The following is a 16007-nucleotide window of genomic DNA, read 5'->3' as shown; positions in this document are numbered from 1 at the left end:
GGCACGGAGCAGACACAAAAATAACTTGTAATTCTCGCCTGGCATCAGCCTCCCTAGCAGAGAACTGTGAAGAGTGTGGCTGTGTCTCCCAAAGTGACCCTCTCAGTAGATCCTGTATACCCACACCTCAGACTATTAGATTTCAACAACCAGTAGCATTTCCAAAATCTTGGGACTGGGAGTCATGGGTTACCAACCTCTTCCGCCAAAGAAAAGTATGATAGATTAAAAGAAAGGTCATCATAGTATCCAAAAGGAAAGAAAGAACAATGTCTCAGAATATGACCGTTCTTCTCTGCAATGACAGCAAGTGACTAGGGTCTTGACTACATGGTGCTTTTTCTTCTTTCTTTCTCTTTTCCTTTTGGATCTCCACCTGTCTGCACATCAGCATTTGGGGGCCACTGACCTGGGGATCATTTCAGCCATCAACTGAGAGGCTTCAGAAGAATTGCGGCCCTGATCTTTAAGAAGGGACCAGGAAACAGAGCCAAGTCCTTCTGGGTTCCTCCAATCACAAGAAAGTGCTGGGGAAACCCCTTGACAGAGAGGAGTGTCACTGGAATAGCAGTGCACACCCACACAGCAAGGCGGGACCCTGGAATTCCCAAGGGAAGGAATCAGGCCCGAGTGCTCTCAATGTGTCCACTCCTGTGGTGACAGGGCCGCTGTTTTCTCTGGTTGGAGACCTTCTCCCAGCCCTACCGTGAAGTCAGTGACTGCTGAAGCTGAGAAAACGCTGGGACAAACAGGTCCTGTCAGGACACCCGGCCGCTTCCTAGCTGGGTGAGGAATTGCAGGCGACTGGGGAGAATTTAAAACCAGCCCAGCTGCCACCCAGGAGAGTGACTAATCTCAGCACTTAAGGACAAGCCTCAGCACCAGAGAGACAGCAAGCAAGCCCCAGACTGGCAGTCATCAGCCACAGGGGACCGTGCCTCACCCTGGTATGTGTCTCTGGAGGGACCTGTCCCCACTCCCTGGCAGGAGACAGCCACCTGACTCACCCGGCTGGCGGCGTTCATGTCCGGTGCACCCTGCCATCGGTCTGCCTGACTCATTTTTGTTTGAGGCAGCTGAGAGATCTGATCCTGTCGGGCTTATCTAGGATCCACATGGCTGCCCCAAGTCTTGACCCCCCTCATCACGATTCTCTGGTTTGACCAGTGTTTTAAAATAAAAACCCCACTTTGAAGTGTTTAATACAGAGCATCTCGTCTCAGAGATGACACATGTCCACTGCACCGCACTCTTTACCATGTCTCCATTTCCAGTCTCCTTCCTGGGGGCCCAGCCCAGAAACAGCTGGCCCCGAGTTCTGGTTTGCTCCAATGTTGGTATGGAAGCCCCTAAGATGATCAAGGCAGAGCTGGCACTTGCTCTCCTGGCAGAAGGAGAGGCCAGCCAGGGTGGCACGCTGGAGAGTGGCAGGGCCTGAAAGTGTTCTTTGGACAGCAAACGGCTGAGCAGAAGCTTGGAATCTGGGTTCCACATTCTTTGCCTTTTTATCTGAACTGGCAGTGGGCAAATATACCACTGGATGTTCCCCTTTTTCAAAGTAAAAAGGGGCTTTCCTGTCCATTGGCCTGCCCCCCAGCATTCCAAGACAGTGAACATTGCTGCAGCGAGGCTGTGTCTCTCATCTTGGACCCATGGGAAAAGCAGTGGCTTTCTGACCAAGCAGGGGCTGTTTGACTGTTAGTTGAATAATACGAACCTTTAGGGGCTGAGAGGCTGACTGGTTATTTTTTCTATACCCTAAGCCCTAGTTTGTTCATTCAAAAAATATTTTCTGTGCTTCATTGTGTAAACCATATACTCATCACCAGGGGATGGGGATTAGGATGAATAATTGCGGATTCCATAGGATGCTGGCATGATGTGATGCTAAGGGTGCACACAGGAGGGGTAATCAACTGTCCAAGGAAGGGATGGACAGGGAATGCTCTGCAGAGGAGGTGGTGCTAGACCTTAGTCCTGAAGGAGGAGACCAGTGTGGACAGGGTAAAGGGACCTGGGTTGGGGTGGGAATGGCAGAAAAAATAGTGTGCAAGGAAGGTATTTCAGAAAGGAGAATGAGCATGTGCAAAGGCACAGAGGTATGCAATCATGGTATTACCTGGAGAAGGGCACCTACTACTGAATGTGTAGAGCCCAGGGAGGCTAAAAGGAGAGCAGAGTGCTAGGTTATGGCTTTGTATGCCTGCTAACAGCAACGAGAGCCTTTCTAGAATTCTACTCTCTCTGAAAAGTATTCATAACTTGCAATTTACAACATTTTCAATTTGTAAAACCTAAACAAGTTTAAAACCTAGCAACCCTGCTTTACAGGGGAAAGAGGCCCTGAGTGCTGAATTGGTTTCTAAGATGGATATCTATTTACAATTTAAATTTGATGCTAGGAACAGTTGGCAACAAAGACTTGGAGCAAGTGAGTTAAAACCAGACCTTCTTTCTCTCCTATTTTATCCTCCAATCATGTTTGTATTGGAGTGAAGTACACCAAAATGGGGGAGAAAAAAAATGGGCTTCAAAAAAATTGAATTACCTTGAGCAGACATGTCTTCTCCTTGCAGAGGGCCCTGCTGCAACTGCTCAAGGTCATATTCTTTCTTATCCACCGGGACTCACCCACTAAGTGGTGCACCTCACCTCACTCTCAGCTGATGGCAGCAGTTGCCACTTGCTCATAGATGTAGTCACAGCTGATGATCAGAGCTAGTCCCTCTGATCTAGTACAGGGCTCCACATGCACTAGGATCCCTGGCTGCTAGATGGCATCAAATTTGACTGGTCAGATTCCTTTGTAACAGATGGGTGCCAGAGAGGAATCAGTTGTTAAAGATCTTCACTACCACCCATGCTCCAGGTGTCCAATCACATGGCATGTAGGGGTGTGAAGGCCTGTTCAACTGAAATCAGAATCAGGTTTGAAATGGAATGGGAGATTTCCCTCCTCCACAAGATTCTGCCTCCAGAATCCTGAACTGCCTGCAGAACTCCAAGGTTCTACTTGTGGGTCTGAGATACACAGGCCCACGGCAGGTGGCCTTGAATGGCAGGATGGGGTAAATGTCATTCTGTCCTCTAACAAGGTGCTGAATTTGGTTGAACCAGATGGACATCTTGGGATGACCAGTCCTGAGTTCTTGTTCAAGTCTCCTTTTTCATCCTCCCTCTTCCTAAGTTACTTAGGGGGGAATTATTAATGCTAGCCCTGCCTTTTAGGAAAACTCTGGGCCTTTGCAAGAATCCTGGGGAGGGAGTTAAGAATCCCAGGGGGAAAATGATTCAGAGGACCCAGCAGTCTAGTATGATGATCAAGGGGATGGGCTTTGATCTCTATTGAGCTAGGGGCAAACATTTGATTTATCCTAAGATAAAGAGAGGTGAAACAATCTCTCTGAGTCTCTGTTTTCTTATTGATAAACTGGGGATAGAAACAGTACTTAGTTTAAAGGGGTTTGGAGAGGATTCAGTTAATTAGCATTTCAAAGTAATTAGCACAGTGCCAGGCACACTGAGTTCGACAAATGGTAGTTTTTGGTGTCACTTGTTACTGGCCATTGCCTAAAGGATAAAACATGTTAGTGTCTATGAAGCACTTGGAATAGCTCTTGGCTCACAGCAAGCACTCAATTTGTGCTAACCATCATTATCACCTTCATCATTGTCATGATTGCTATTATTATTATTATTAGCTACTCCTTTCTTCTTTAACCAGAGTATTGAAATTCTTTTATGAATTTCACTATGGAAACTAGTGCATTGGGTTACAAAAGAAGAGACCTGTACAGACCTGCCTTGCAATCAGGGTGGGGTCTTGGATAAGTGATGTTACAGCTCAGGGTCAAGTAAACCCTAACTGATAATAAGGAGGGGAAGTTTCCTTAAGAGGAATCCTTCCTAGCCTAGGGAACTTTGAGTCTCAGCCTCGCTTCAGGAGGCTGTGTGTGCCCAACACAATACAAGATTCCGAGAAGATATTTATCCAACATTGAATGCCTTCTGTGTGCCAGTTCTGGGGATACCACGGTAACACAGTGACACTTGCTCATGAAGGTTAAACTCAAGACAAAAGCCCAGGGAACTACCAGAAGGACAGTTCAGCTTACAACTTGATCCAACTGATTCTAAAGTTGGGAGCCTGCATGTGTTGATCAGGGGCTGTTTCACCAAAGCCCCACCCAATTTCTGAATAAGAACTTGAATTTGCTTCCTGGCGCCCTAGCAGAACTCTCTGGGTGCTTTGCAGATAACTTGTCTTTCTACACTTCCCTTTCTCATTCATCCCAGCTGCATAACAGTAAGAAAATCAGAAGAGGAACTTTCAAAATAATCACTTAGGAAAAGAGATGTATCTCTCAGAAAAAGCTGCTCAAAGAAAGCCTTGCCCCTTGCCACACTGTATATGATTCCTTGGGCAGAACAGGACCTCTAGGGGCACCACATCAAAAGCCTCATTTTATAAGACAGGGAATCAAAAGCTTCAAAAAAAAAAAAAGTGGATCTCAGTTTTATTCCTCCAGACAATACATACATAATTTGCTTTCTTCTTTCACTTTTCATTCCTTAGTCTTTGGAAAATTTACCCCAAATCTGGATCCTTCTGTATTCCCTTCCTGCCTAATGGATCACAAGATTCCACTGTCCATTGTCTTCCCGAAACAGCCATTTATTTATTTATTTACTAATACTGTGAATTGAACCAATGGGTGCTCTACCACAGAGCTACATCCCCAGCCATCTCTTATGGAACCATAGTTGCCTTCTAGGGACTGACACTGGCAGGTAATTTGTAATGCTTCTAGCACAGATAAAGAGCAAATTGGGGAAAGGTGGGCAGGGTTGATGCAACACATTACAGACTTGAGTAGGATCCAAGGTCTCCTGGGAAGGCATATGGTGAAGAAGATAGAGCCCTGTGACACCCCTCAGTGGCCTTTGAGCCAGAGCACTTACTGGCACTGAGCCCCATTATTCAAAGTTAGGGTGATTCCAAGGATTAATTAAGTGGCTGTGTGCTAAACTGTATTGTAAGCAGAGAGAAGATGCTGGTGGATTCTCTCTCATCCACTGTCTCAAGTTCCTCTCCCAACCATGAAGAATCCCAAATGGGTCTTTTTCCCTCTGAATTAAACATAGGTACGACCAACTGTGGGTGGGACTTGTGTGTTGGTTCTAATCACATGACCTGTAGAGTACTGGCCCAAGGCATTAGGCTAGGAGAGGGTGGTGTCTCAGCCCTGGGTGATGACTGGCCAAGCCAAGAGTCAGCCTGTAGACTAGAGGCACCAGAGGGAAGGAAGACGCCAAAACTGACCTCCTTGGCAATTTTTCCCTAGGATCATACCAGGCAGGGGTAAGATAAAAAGAAGTAGGGACCGTCACATGAAACAAGTCCCAGGGGACACATTCATAGCAGAGGATCCCTGGGTTTAAAATATATGCTTTATATGCAAATGCCTTTCTTAGCCCAGGCCTTGGGGTTCATTCTTCCATACCCTACTAGAACAACTTGATGTGGAAATGGAGGCTTCACAATACATTTGGCAGGAAAGTGCAACTTAGGTGCAAAGTGATCTCCTGATGCATTTAAAAAATTAAAAGTCCTGGCATGTAGAAAGTATTGTATAAAAGTTCAGTAAATGGATAAGCAAGGAATGCCTGCATAAAAGTGGTACTTTCTATGTTTTCATAGCAGAACAATGGGCAGCTGCTGGTCTTTTCCTCTCACATGCTCAAATGTCAGGAGGAGATCTATGCCAGGTAAAGCCCACATCTCAGGCAGAGGCCAGGAAGCCGGGAGGAAGGACCTCTTTACTGCATCTTCTATGAGCTGGATCTTGACCCATTTCCTTTGGGGACCATGTTTTTGAGGTGAAAAGCTTGGGAAAAGTAACTTGTTTCTGTCTTCTTGTGGAAGCTGGTGGCATGTACAGTATTAACTGAACAACATTTGTGAAAGTTTTCAAAGCTCTTGGGGAAACCCAGGATGGAGAGGAGAAAGAGCCAGACAGAAGGGTTCCTGGGGCACAATGGAATCCACCGAAGGAATTGTGAGGTTGCAGGGATAGATAGGCAGAGGCAGGGAGAAAAGAGAGAGGCAAGTGGCGCCAGCCCCCAGGTTAGGGTCTTTGGGGGCCTTCGCATCTTGGCGTCAAGATGGCATATCCTTTTTGAGGTGCCTGACAGCGTGGCAGGCCCTGAATTCGTGTTGATAATGAATGAGATATCAAATGGGACAAAGGAGGGGAGCACGCGGTGCGGGACGCGATAGGAGCCTATCTAGGCACTAATCCCATAGAGGAAGGGACAGACCACCTTCCCAGGGATTACACTTTCTCCCTGTCATGTTGCCTCAGAACCTGGCTGGTTCCTCCCCTGTCCACCTCCCTTTGGGGGAACAAGAGGCTGCGGGGTGGGGCGCGACTCTCAGCCTTTGGGACACACCGGGTGCGGGTGCGTCCCGCGCTGCAAGTGCGCACTCCAGGAAGTCTCTAGCCAAGAGAAGCTGGGGGTCCCCACCTGTGAAGACAACGGGAGAGCCCAGAACAAGCCTGCGCTCCTGGGGGCCCTGAAGCCCACCGGGCGGCAGTACAGACTTTGCTGAAACGTCTGTCTCTGCGCTGCGAGCGCACGGCAACCCCAGGTCGCTGGGGGCTTCTTTGGGGTTGGCAGGCTGAGCTTCTAAAACCAGGCCTGGGTGGGGGTCTCATTCCAGCCCAACACACCCCATCTCCAGCGATGCCAGCCCCGACGCCCGGATCCAGGGGGGCGGGAGGTGCGTGTGTGTGCGTGTCCGTGTGTTCAGGGAACATTCCCCTTCCCGGGAGTGGGTGCAGGGCCCCCGCCCTCTGCTCTGGCCCGGGGATCACCTCCCCTCCGCTCAGACATCCCCGCGCGCCCCCTGCCCACTTTGCCAAGGCGAGAAAACGGCCGAGCCGGAGACAAAGAAACTCCTGCCTCCCTCTACTCTCGGCCCCTCCACCCGCCTGAGACACTCCCCGGCGCCCTCCCTCGACCCCGGCGACACTGCGCGCGGACACGCCGGGAAGGGGGCAGGGTGGGCGAGTCTGATTCCCCACGCGGGGAAGCTGGGGGCTGCCCGTGCATCCCGCCTGGGGACACCCCATGGCAGCCGCGCCCGCACCATCCGCTCCCCAAACCGTCCCGGGTCCCTGACAACACGAGCTCAGCCAAAATCGACCCCCGCCTCTCCAACTGAGGGACAGGGGGGCGCGGCGCACACAAAGCGGGATGTGGTGGGGGGCGAAAAGCACGGGGGAATAAAGATCCCGCCAGGGCTCGTGGCATGGGCCCGGGCGAAGCTATTTACCCGATTTCTTCTTCGATCTCGGAGATGTCTGCGAAGATGAGGAAGACCACGAGCAGGGTGAGCGCGGCCAGCATCCAGCTCCGGAACTGCAGCTGCATGGTGGGTTTACGCCCGCCGGGACCCACGCGGGCCGGCGCGATTCGCAGAGGCTGGAGGGCTCAGCGGCGGGCGCCAGAGCCTCCGCGCGCAACGCGCAGCGGGGCAGACACCCTGCGCTTCGGGCGAGTCCGGGCCGGCGGCGGCGGTGGCGGTGGCAGCGGCAGCGACAGACAGGGGTTGCTCAGGCGAGGCGAGCCCGCTCGCTCTCTCTCGGCTGCTGCCTGCCCCTCCCCTCCCCACCCCTCCCCTCCCTTTCCCCGCCCCGCGCCCCGCTCCGCGCGCAGTTTGACAGCTTTGCTCAGCGCCCCTGCTCGCCTCCTCCCACCAACTCCAACGTCCAGCCGCCTGCCTTTGCTTCTCCCGCCTGGCTTCTTTCAGCTCCCGAGGGCGCGAAGATACGGCCAGAGCCTGCCACTCCTGGCCTAGGAAGGCTGGGCTGGGGGCACCGAGTGTGATCGGGTACCGAGCGGAGCTCTGGGAAGAGCGCGCACCTCCCGGCGCACACTGCCGGCTGGCAAACGCCCTCCCTCGCCCGCTCTTTGTCCAACACCCTCGCTTCCTCTCAAAGTTTTCCCCGACACAAAGACCAACACCTGGGGACAGAACCCAGAGCGCAGCGAGGAGGCGGTTTCAACCAGGCAGATATTTCAGCAGTTGACGAATTAGGAGGAGAGGCGGAAGAAGGGAAGGAAGAAGAAATGTCCAAGACAGGCCAACTTCAACGGAGATGCAGATTGCAATATGTGGGCGTAGCGCTTAGTCTGCGAAAAGCCACCTCCTTTCCGCGGTCCTCTTCGTCCATTTAGAGACCCAAGACTGGATCTTGAGAGCTCTAAGTTGTCGAAGTCACTCAGTCATGGCTAGATCCCATGCTCCCGCTGGAGTGGTTGTTCCACCTGCAATGATGGACTCGGCGCCACCCTGCCTTGGCCATGGAGGTGCTGAGTCCAAGTAGGCTTCATCTCCACAGCTCTTGTTTTCTTCTAGTAAAATCAATAACTACCCCCCTCCCTGGAGTCCTATCTTGACCAAAAGGCCTTATAGAAAAATATGGCTCCCACAAGAGGTACTGCCTCCTTGCTGAACATTTTGCGCTTTCACAGCCTTAGACAGTTTAGCTCAAATTACATTTTGCACCAACCATTAGCCTGGAGTGGGAAGGGCCCAGTTAAATTTTTCTGGAATTAGATAATTCCCCTTTTCTCCCCTTGCACTAATTGTAACAATTCCTGAAATCAGGAAATGTAAGTTTCCAGAAATGATCATCTGGTTTGTGAAAGAGTCCTAAAGGTTTGAGTATGAGAAGACCCTGTTGGAGAAGCTATATGGAATGTCCTGTCTCAGAGCACCTGCAAAGGAAAGGGAGTGACACATTGATTGTGTCCTCAGGACAATTCAGAGAGGCTTGAGGAAGGGCTGGCAGCAGCCAAGTCTCTCCAGGATGACTATGGGAGAGGTAAAAGGCCCTTTTTGATTTCCCCAACAAAGTTCTGCCTGTGTTCAGAGTCCATGTTTCTCTTGGTATGTAAGAAGGATGAGCAAAAGGAAAGCTTCCAAGCTGGGGGGCTATTGGACTTTGTTACCACTGGGAGCCAAGATAAGCTCTCCCCTGCTTGGAAAGCAGAGTGGGAAAGCAGCATAGAGAAGTGAGGAAAGTTCTGTATTGGCCTCCTCTGAGTGCCAGGAGCAGATGTTTTTTTCCCTGAAAGAGAAGTGTACTAATTCCTACTACCTCACTTCATTTGCTTCCCATTCCCTAGCAAGTCTATGCACCTGTACTCCTTTTATAGCGAGCTTCTTCAGAGTGTCACATATTTGGGATGGGGAGAGACTTTGTGATATTGAGCACAATGTTGAATGCCATACTCCCTATCTGTTAGAAGCAGGGACAAAACCTCAAAAGTTTTCCCATGTGGTCCACTAACCATCCTGTCTCCTAGGTTTCTAAGTGCCTCGATCTTTTCCCTCTAACTTGCTTGATGGGTGGCTTAGGAGGTGTGACGTTCTTGTTATTTTGTCTTGCTTTTCTGAGACCAGTAGTTGGGAGGGTATGAACAGGGTATATCTGGTGTGCTGCTCAGTACTTCAACCACTCCTCCCCATTCACTCCAGGGCTCAGCGGTACTTAATGAGCAAGCACCAGCATCATGCCAGGGGATAGGTTCACTTAATTTTCTATCCTTTAGTAGCTCTCTATTCAGAAGGAAACCAGACATTCAAGTGCCTAATTATAACCTAAGATGTGATACAGTAGAGCTAGGATCTTCTGACTAGCTTTAATTGATGAAAAAGATCACCCAAAAGAGCAAGAAGAAACTAGCAGGCGGCTCTCTCCCCTAGTCTTTGCTTCTTCACCAGCTGTACTCAGAAAACATCATGGAGGTACTGCCACGATCGAAAATTCAACAAATCAGGTAAACCTCATTGCTATAACAGCAGAGACTATTTGCATTTTCTGTTAGGTGACCTATGCTCTCAGCCTAAGCTCAGAAGTGCTCCCCCTTTGCATCCACTTGGAAGAGTTATGAGTGGCCAGAAAATATTGGAAAGCTTGTATAAAGAAATTTCATCACTTAGAGAGAAATCCTTGTACCCAGATAACAGGGAAATATCCTTAAGTATATCTGCTGAGGAATAGAGTAGCCTTATTAACACAGAGGCTGTCCTTGGAGTGAGTTGTTGAAATTGGGACTTTACTTGAAGGGTGATGGAGGACCCCTGGGACCATTATCTATAAGGTTGGAATCTTCTTGGGCCAGCCACTTTATCAATGAACTGTGCACATCCACCACCCTGAAGACCAAGTTTGTTCCTGGAATATAGAACAGGGGAAGAAGGATTAACAGCAAACGTCAGGCTGCTGATGTAAACTGCCACATAGGCACAGGCTTGACTTGGCCACCCGATCCCCATCCTTCCTGACTCCTATGTTTAACCAAGTCCCTTTTCCTGCCTAGGATTTCCCAGGAAACTGGGGATCCCATAGTAATAATTTCTTTAGGTCAAGTCATTGAATGCATGGGTTAAAATGTAGTTCTATGGGAGTGGCAGCAAATTAAGCTCTTACCACCCATGAACATTTTAACACAAATTAATGGAGTATATTAGCTATTCAGGCAACTAATAAGAGCTGGAAGTTTGTCTTAATGAGGAATCAAGGAGCAGGAGGCTCCGCAGAAGCCTAAAAGGGCCCCATAGTGTCAATGCAAAGCAGTGGGACAGCCCTTTCTTGTCTTTGACACTGGCCGAGGGTGGCTTGTCCTTGTAGCTGCCAGCCTCAAGAAGGGGGACCTACCCAGAGCCTAAATTCATAGAAACTCCAAAACCCTCGCTACCATTTACACATCTAATTAACTCCCCCAACCCCACTCCAGCTAGAAAGAAATTTCACCCAAACCACTTCTCTTGGGAACAGTAAAATCTATACTAATAACACCTTGTCCAAGTTACTGGTTGGGGAGAAGGGGAAAGTCAGATGTGGGAAGGAGCATGCAGGGAAAGAACTAACATTTATGAGCACACACAATTGAAAGGCACCTTTTGGGGCTCTTTCTCTTATTTAGTCCTCTTGGCAATTCTTTCATATAGATACCACCATCTCCAACTTGCATTTGAGCAATCTGAGGCTCAGAGAGGTAAATTGCAGAAGGTAGCAGAGTTGGCAGAGAGAGAATTCTAATTCAAATGGACTCCCCTGGGCCCCAGCAAATCTGGGGTTCTGGGATTGTTGAGGTTCCCTCTGGCTCTCAGGGAAGTTTTAAATGGATTTGTAAGCAGACACTTCCTTAGATTCTTACTGTATTCCCTTAGTTCTGGCATATCAGGATTCAAGGAACAGATCTGTCTTCACTCACTGTACATCCTTCATCATTTTTGAGACCATAATCATAAATTTCCATTTATATCTTTTCACATGGAAAAGGCTAGTCCTTTCAATCAATTCAACCTTTTTTTAAAACCCCTCAAGAATAAATAATGATTATCCAAACTCCTGGCCTAGCACCTTTATAGTTAAATAACTACAAAGCAATAATGCTCTTGCTTTGTCATCAACTCAGAAGGAGATGTGTATATGTATTGGGGGAGGGTTGGATGGGAGCATCGTGGGAACAGGTAGAATGCCTTAGTTGGAATAGATTAATAGACCATTGTGTTTCTGCACCTCCAATAACTGAGAGAACCTGACTTTCCTTTTGAAATTTGTGCTAAAATTTGAGTGTTCTCACAAATGCAACATTTTCCCCTTCCAAATCAGAATCCGAGTAGTAACAATATGGAAAAGCAAAGGGGGCACATTTGCATTCCATTTGTGACTTTCATAAATAGCAAAATTGTAGTTTCACCAAAGAAAGAAAAGAATATACTCAGGCGATTGCTGTAAATGTTTCTGGGATTATCATCAGCAAGAGATGTTGGGAAGGATGTGGAGATGAGCACTATAGTGAGTTGGAGGGGAGAGGGTGAGGAGGGGAACAATTTTTTGTTTTCCTGGGATTTTGGTAAATTCTTCAGTTGGGATGAAAGTCAGTTTTGAATGAAATCATGAAGTCAGGTACCAGATTATAGAGAATAGAAGGAAATATCTTCTCACTGGGGCTTCAAAAAAAATCACTTGAGCTCTGAATTAGATTTTTTGCTTGCCCAACTTTGCTCAGAGTCCAGCATGATGCCATCTTATGAGGCAGCTGAGGAAGTTGGTGCCAAGTTGGCAATGGCCCTGGTTCTCAGTCTTGGGTAACTTCTCAGCCTGGGTCTGGACGATGGACCTTTGATTTTCAAAGCTGGAAGGGTTAGAACAGATCATGTTTTCACTTGACAAATATCGCCTCACCACTTATTTTGTATCTGGAATTATACAAGAGAGCTGAGATGTCGTGTTGAATGAGGCAGGTGGAGGAGCTCTCCTAGTGGAGCTTGGAGTCCAGTGGATTTTCCAGATGAAAAACCATGTGACCAAGAGTCCAGCAGATTTACACACAGTCTCACCTCAGATTTTAAGGTTGAGATCAGATAGCTCTCTGGCCTTCTGAGTTCTGTGTTAGCTTGCCCTCACCTATATGGTTTTATTTCATTTTTTCATGATATTTCAATGAACTTGGAAACTCCCAGGATCAAGATCTTTCTTTTTTGGTCCCACATTGTCTAGCATGGTAGCAACCCCATTCAGTATTTGTTCTCACTATGACCACTTTCGAGCTATTGCCATCATGGTACTGAAGGCAGAGCTGGGAAGAGATGTGAGAGGCACATTGTGATACAGCATTTCCACCATGTTCATACAGAAAATGGAAAAATCCCAAGAGCATAGATAATAGTAAATGGTCACAAAACAAAAATCAGGGAGCGATGAGTTCTATTTAATTGCCTTGTTTCTGATATAACATATTGAAGTGAAATTTTATCTGTTTTTATCTTTAAAATATATTTTTGTTCTTAATCATGACTGTGCTGAACGACTGGAATAAGCCATCTCTAGCATAACTGTGGTGACTGGTGGCAACAGGAAGTGGCCGCTGTCACAAAACCTTGGTGAGCATGCTTGATGAAATATCATCTCTAATGCAAACTCCAGATGGGTTAGTCCCCAAAGACATGACACCATTTATCAGAATGTCAACCTGCTGGCACGTTAGCACAAAACGCTAGACAAACAAGAGACTCCTTGGCTCCAAGTCAGTTTCTTATAAAATTTCCCTTGGAGAATTCTCTTCCACCTCTCTCCTGCCTCAGATGGAGCCTGCCTGGTTGTGCATCCCTTCCCAGTTCCCCCATCAGGTTTGACAAAGTAGACCTAGGAGAACTGCAGAAGGATCACAAAACCAGTAGGTTTGGCTACATGAGTATGTTAGTTTGGATTAGGTTTAACCAAAAGGGGCAGTCAACCCAAAAGACAAGTGACTTATTTCAAACAAAGTTCATCTCTTTCTTTTTAAAATTAATGCATTATAGTTACACATGATAGTGGGATTTATTTTTATATAAGCATACATGCATGGAATATAATTTGCTCCATTTCAGTCTTCAGTACCTCCTCTCTCCCTATCCTCCATCCTCCCTAAAGTTTATCTCTTTCTTGTGCAAGTCAACAAGCAGGCAGACAGTGCTGGCTGGCCATGATTTCCCCCCTGGAGTCCTTAGAAATTCAGGTCCTTCCATCTCTCCTTCCTACTACCCCTAAGATAAATCCCTTGTTTTCATGCCCCATTACATTCAGGTTGCAAGCAATAGACTGGGGTAAGAGCTAAAGAAGAAAGCGGTTGCAAGGGAAGCAGGAAACACAGCTTTATTCTGGGTTCCTATGCACTCAGCTGAGAATCTACAATGGAAGAAGAGAAGGCTAGATGTGAGGGACAGCTGGAGGGTCTGCCACAGTGGGAATGGAGAAGGCCAGCAGAGGTTTGTTCTCTCCCTTCTCAAGCTCTGCATGGCATATTCTCATTAGCCCTGCCTTATGACCGTGCATAGTAAGTATTGCCAAAAGTCACCCACCACAAATGACAGTTTGTGGCAACAAAGCTGTTTGTGTGGCTTGAGTTCCATAGCACTGTGTTTTCCTTTTTCTTAGAACTGGACTTTGCTACATTTATTTCTTGTTTTCACCCTAGGGAGGCAGTGTAGTTACCAAGAGCAAAGCTTCATGAGCATCTTATGGAAAAGGACCAGGCTTTGTTCTTTTTTCTTTGTTAATTTCCAGTTGATTGCAGACTAGTAAATGTCCTACTGCATGACTGGTGTCCAGTTCACATTCCCCATGTCAGTTGGACACTCTGAAGCCCTCATCATCAGTAGGAGTCACTGTGAATGCACACAGCTATGTGAAATTGCCACAAAACTTTCTTAATGCTTGCTCTCAATTTCTGTGTTTATCTAAACATGGACCAGTCACACACAGTTCCCAGACCAGTGCTGGGCCACGGACCACAATTTGAGAAGTTCTGGCTTGAGTTGGTTTTGAGATCATGCACATCAGGGTTCAGATATTAGCTTTACCTTTTGCTATTTGTATTCTGTCAATCTGTTTCAGTTTCTTTGGTATTAAATGGATATGATAATAATACTTAACTCATGGGCTTTAGTAAGAATGAACTTAGATAATATATCTAAAGTACTTATAATGCTAGCATAAACCAAGTGCTTATTACATGCAAACGTTTATTATTAAGGATAACACAAAAATATAAAATTTATACACACATACTCACGCATATATAATACTAATGGTGTTTATCTGTGGTAGTGAAATTTGAGCTGATCTTGACTTTTCTTCATACTTTCCTCTGTTTTATAAATTTTCTACAATGTTCATAAATTACTCTGTAATCAGGAAAAAAGCCATTAAAATTTGTTATGCCTATTTTCTCTGCACTGAATTTTTTTTTGGCACAGTTTAATATTCTTTCTCAATAACCCAATATAAACACACATATTTAGTAAAATTGGTTTTGCAAACAATTTCCAACCTTTCTTTGATGTTTTGTAAGCATCTACCTAACTTCATATTGCAATTTACAATGGAAGAAAACACAGTCTACACACTTGCCCCACTTGAGTCAGAAGCCCTGGACATGCTTCAGGGTTTCTCTCCTACACTCTCCTCATGAGGAGGGTGTAGGGAGTGTGAACTGGAAACCAGTCATGCAGTAGGACACGTACTAGTCTGCAATCAATCGTGAGTCCGCACCATTACCCCACCTGGACTTTTCTGTTGATTGCTCAGAAGCACAGGGAAGCCCTGGCTTTCAGAAAGCGGTGACTCGGGGAGAGGAGGTGTCCCAATTCCACCAGCAAACACAAGCAGAGGGGGTGCTGCTTCACGGTTGCTTAAACTCCACTGCTGGTGACCATGGACGACCACAGGCAAGATGTGTTACAATGAGGGTGGGCGAGGTGGGGAAAGAAACTTGTGGGCCATCATCAGGTCCTTCCTTTTCAAACCTTCACAGTTAAGAACTTGCAGAAAGCCAGCAGACATTGCACGATTGTCTTTGAAAATAATAATCCTCATCTTGAATACAGCTGCGAGACCACTGCATACTGTGTAATAACTTGGGTTTGTTTCTTTTCTTTCTTGTTGTTGTTGTTATTGTTTTCTGGAAGGAAATTGATTGAGATAAAAAAAGAAAGCAGTAATTTAAGTTTTCCCCAGATAGCTTTTTAGAGATTTGTAAAAATCCCAAATGTTTTCAGCTCTTATAAATTCGGAGAGAGCATTGTGACTACTAAACGTTGGTTTGGAAAGACTATCTTTATGACCTAGTACTGTAGCATGCTTTTGTGATACAAATGTTCTTTAGGGGACATTGGAATCCTACGTATAGCTGAAGCTTAGGTAAATGTTTACCAACAGAGAGATAATTTTGACAATTCTAAACGATGGTAAGAGATTTGTGGCTATGTATCTGCCTTTATGTCAACATGTTATTGGTAAGAGCTATGATTTATTCAATTCTGAATCCTTGGTCAGTAAAGGAGCCTCCAGTGTAGCCTTGATCCGATGGAGAAAATGCAAGTCCATTCTGTAGGTTTCTGGAAATTCACTGAGATGACAAGAGAGCTCTGGGTTGCCCTT

The 16007-nt window shown here is 46.8% G+C and overlaps 1 protein-coding gene across 2 annotated transcripts in view; it reads right to left on the bottom strand.

The window, feature by feature from the left end:
• The window catches only part of St8sia2 (ST8 alpha-N-acetyl-neuraminide alpha-2,8-sialyltransferase 2), a 74806-nt gene extending 67369 nt beyond the window's left edge, over positions 1–7437 (bottom strand). For both annotated transcript variants that reach the window (XM_076848824.1, XM_076848825.1), the window contains exon 1: positions 7340–7437. In XM_076848824.1, coding sequence (XP_076704939.1) covers positions 7340–7437 — 98 coding nt within the window. The remainder of the gene's footprint in view (positions 1–7339) is intronic.
• Between the last annotated feature and the right edge of the window lie 8570 nt (positions 7438–16007).

Source organism: Callospermophilus lateralis, chromosome 3 (genome assembly GCF_048772815.1).
Source record: "Callospermophilus lateralis isolate mCalLat2 chromosome 3, mCalLat2.hap1, whole genome shotgun sequence".
NCBI classification, from domain to species: Eukaryota; Metazoa; Chordata; class Mammalia; order Rodentia; family Sciuridae; genus Callospermophilus; species Callospermophilus lateralis.
This window is presented reverse-complemented; position numbering and strand designations above follow the sequence as displayed.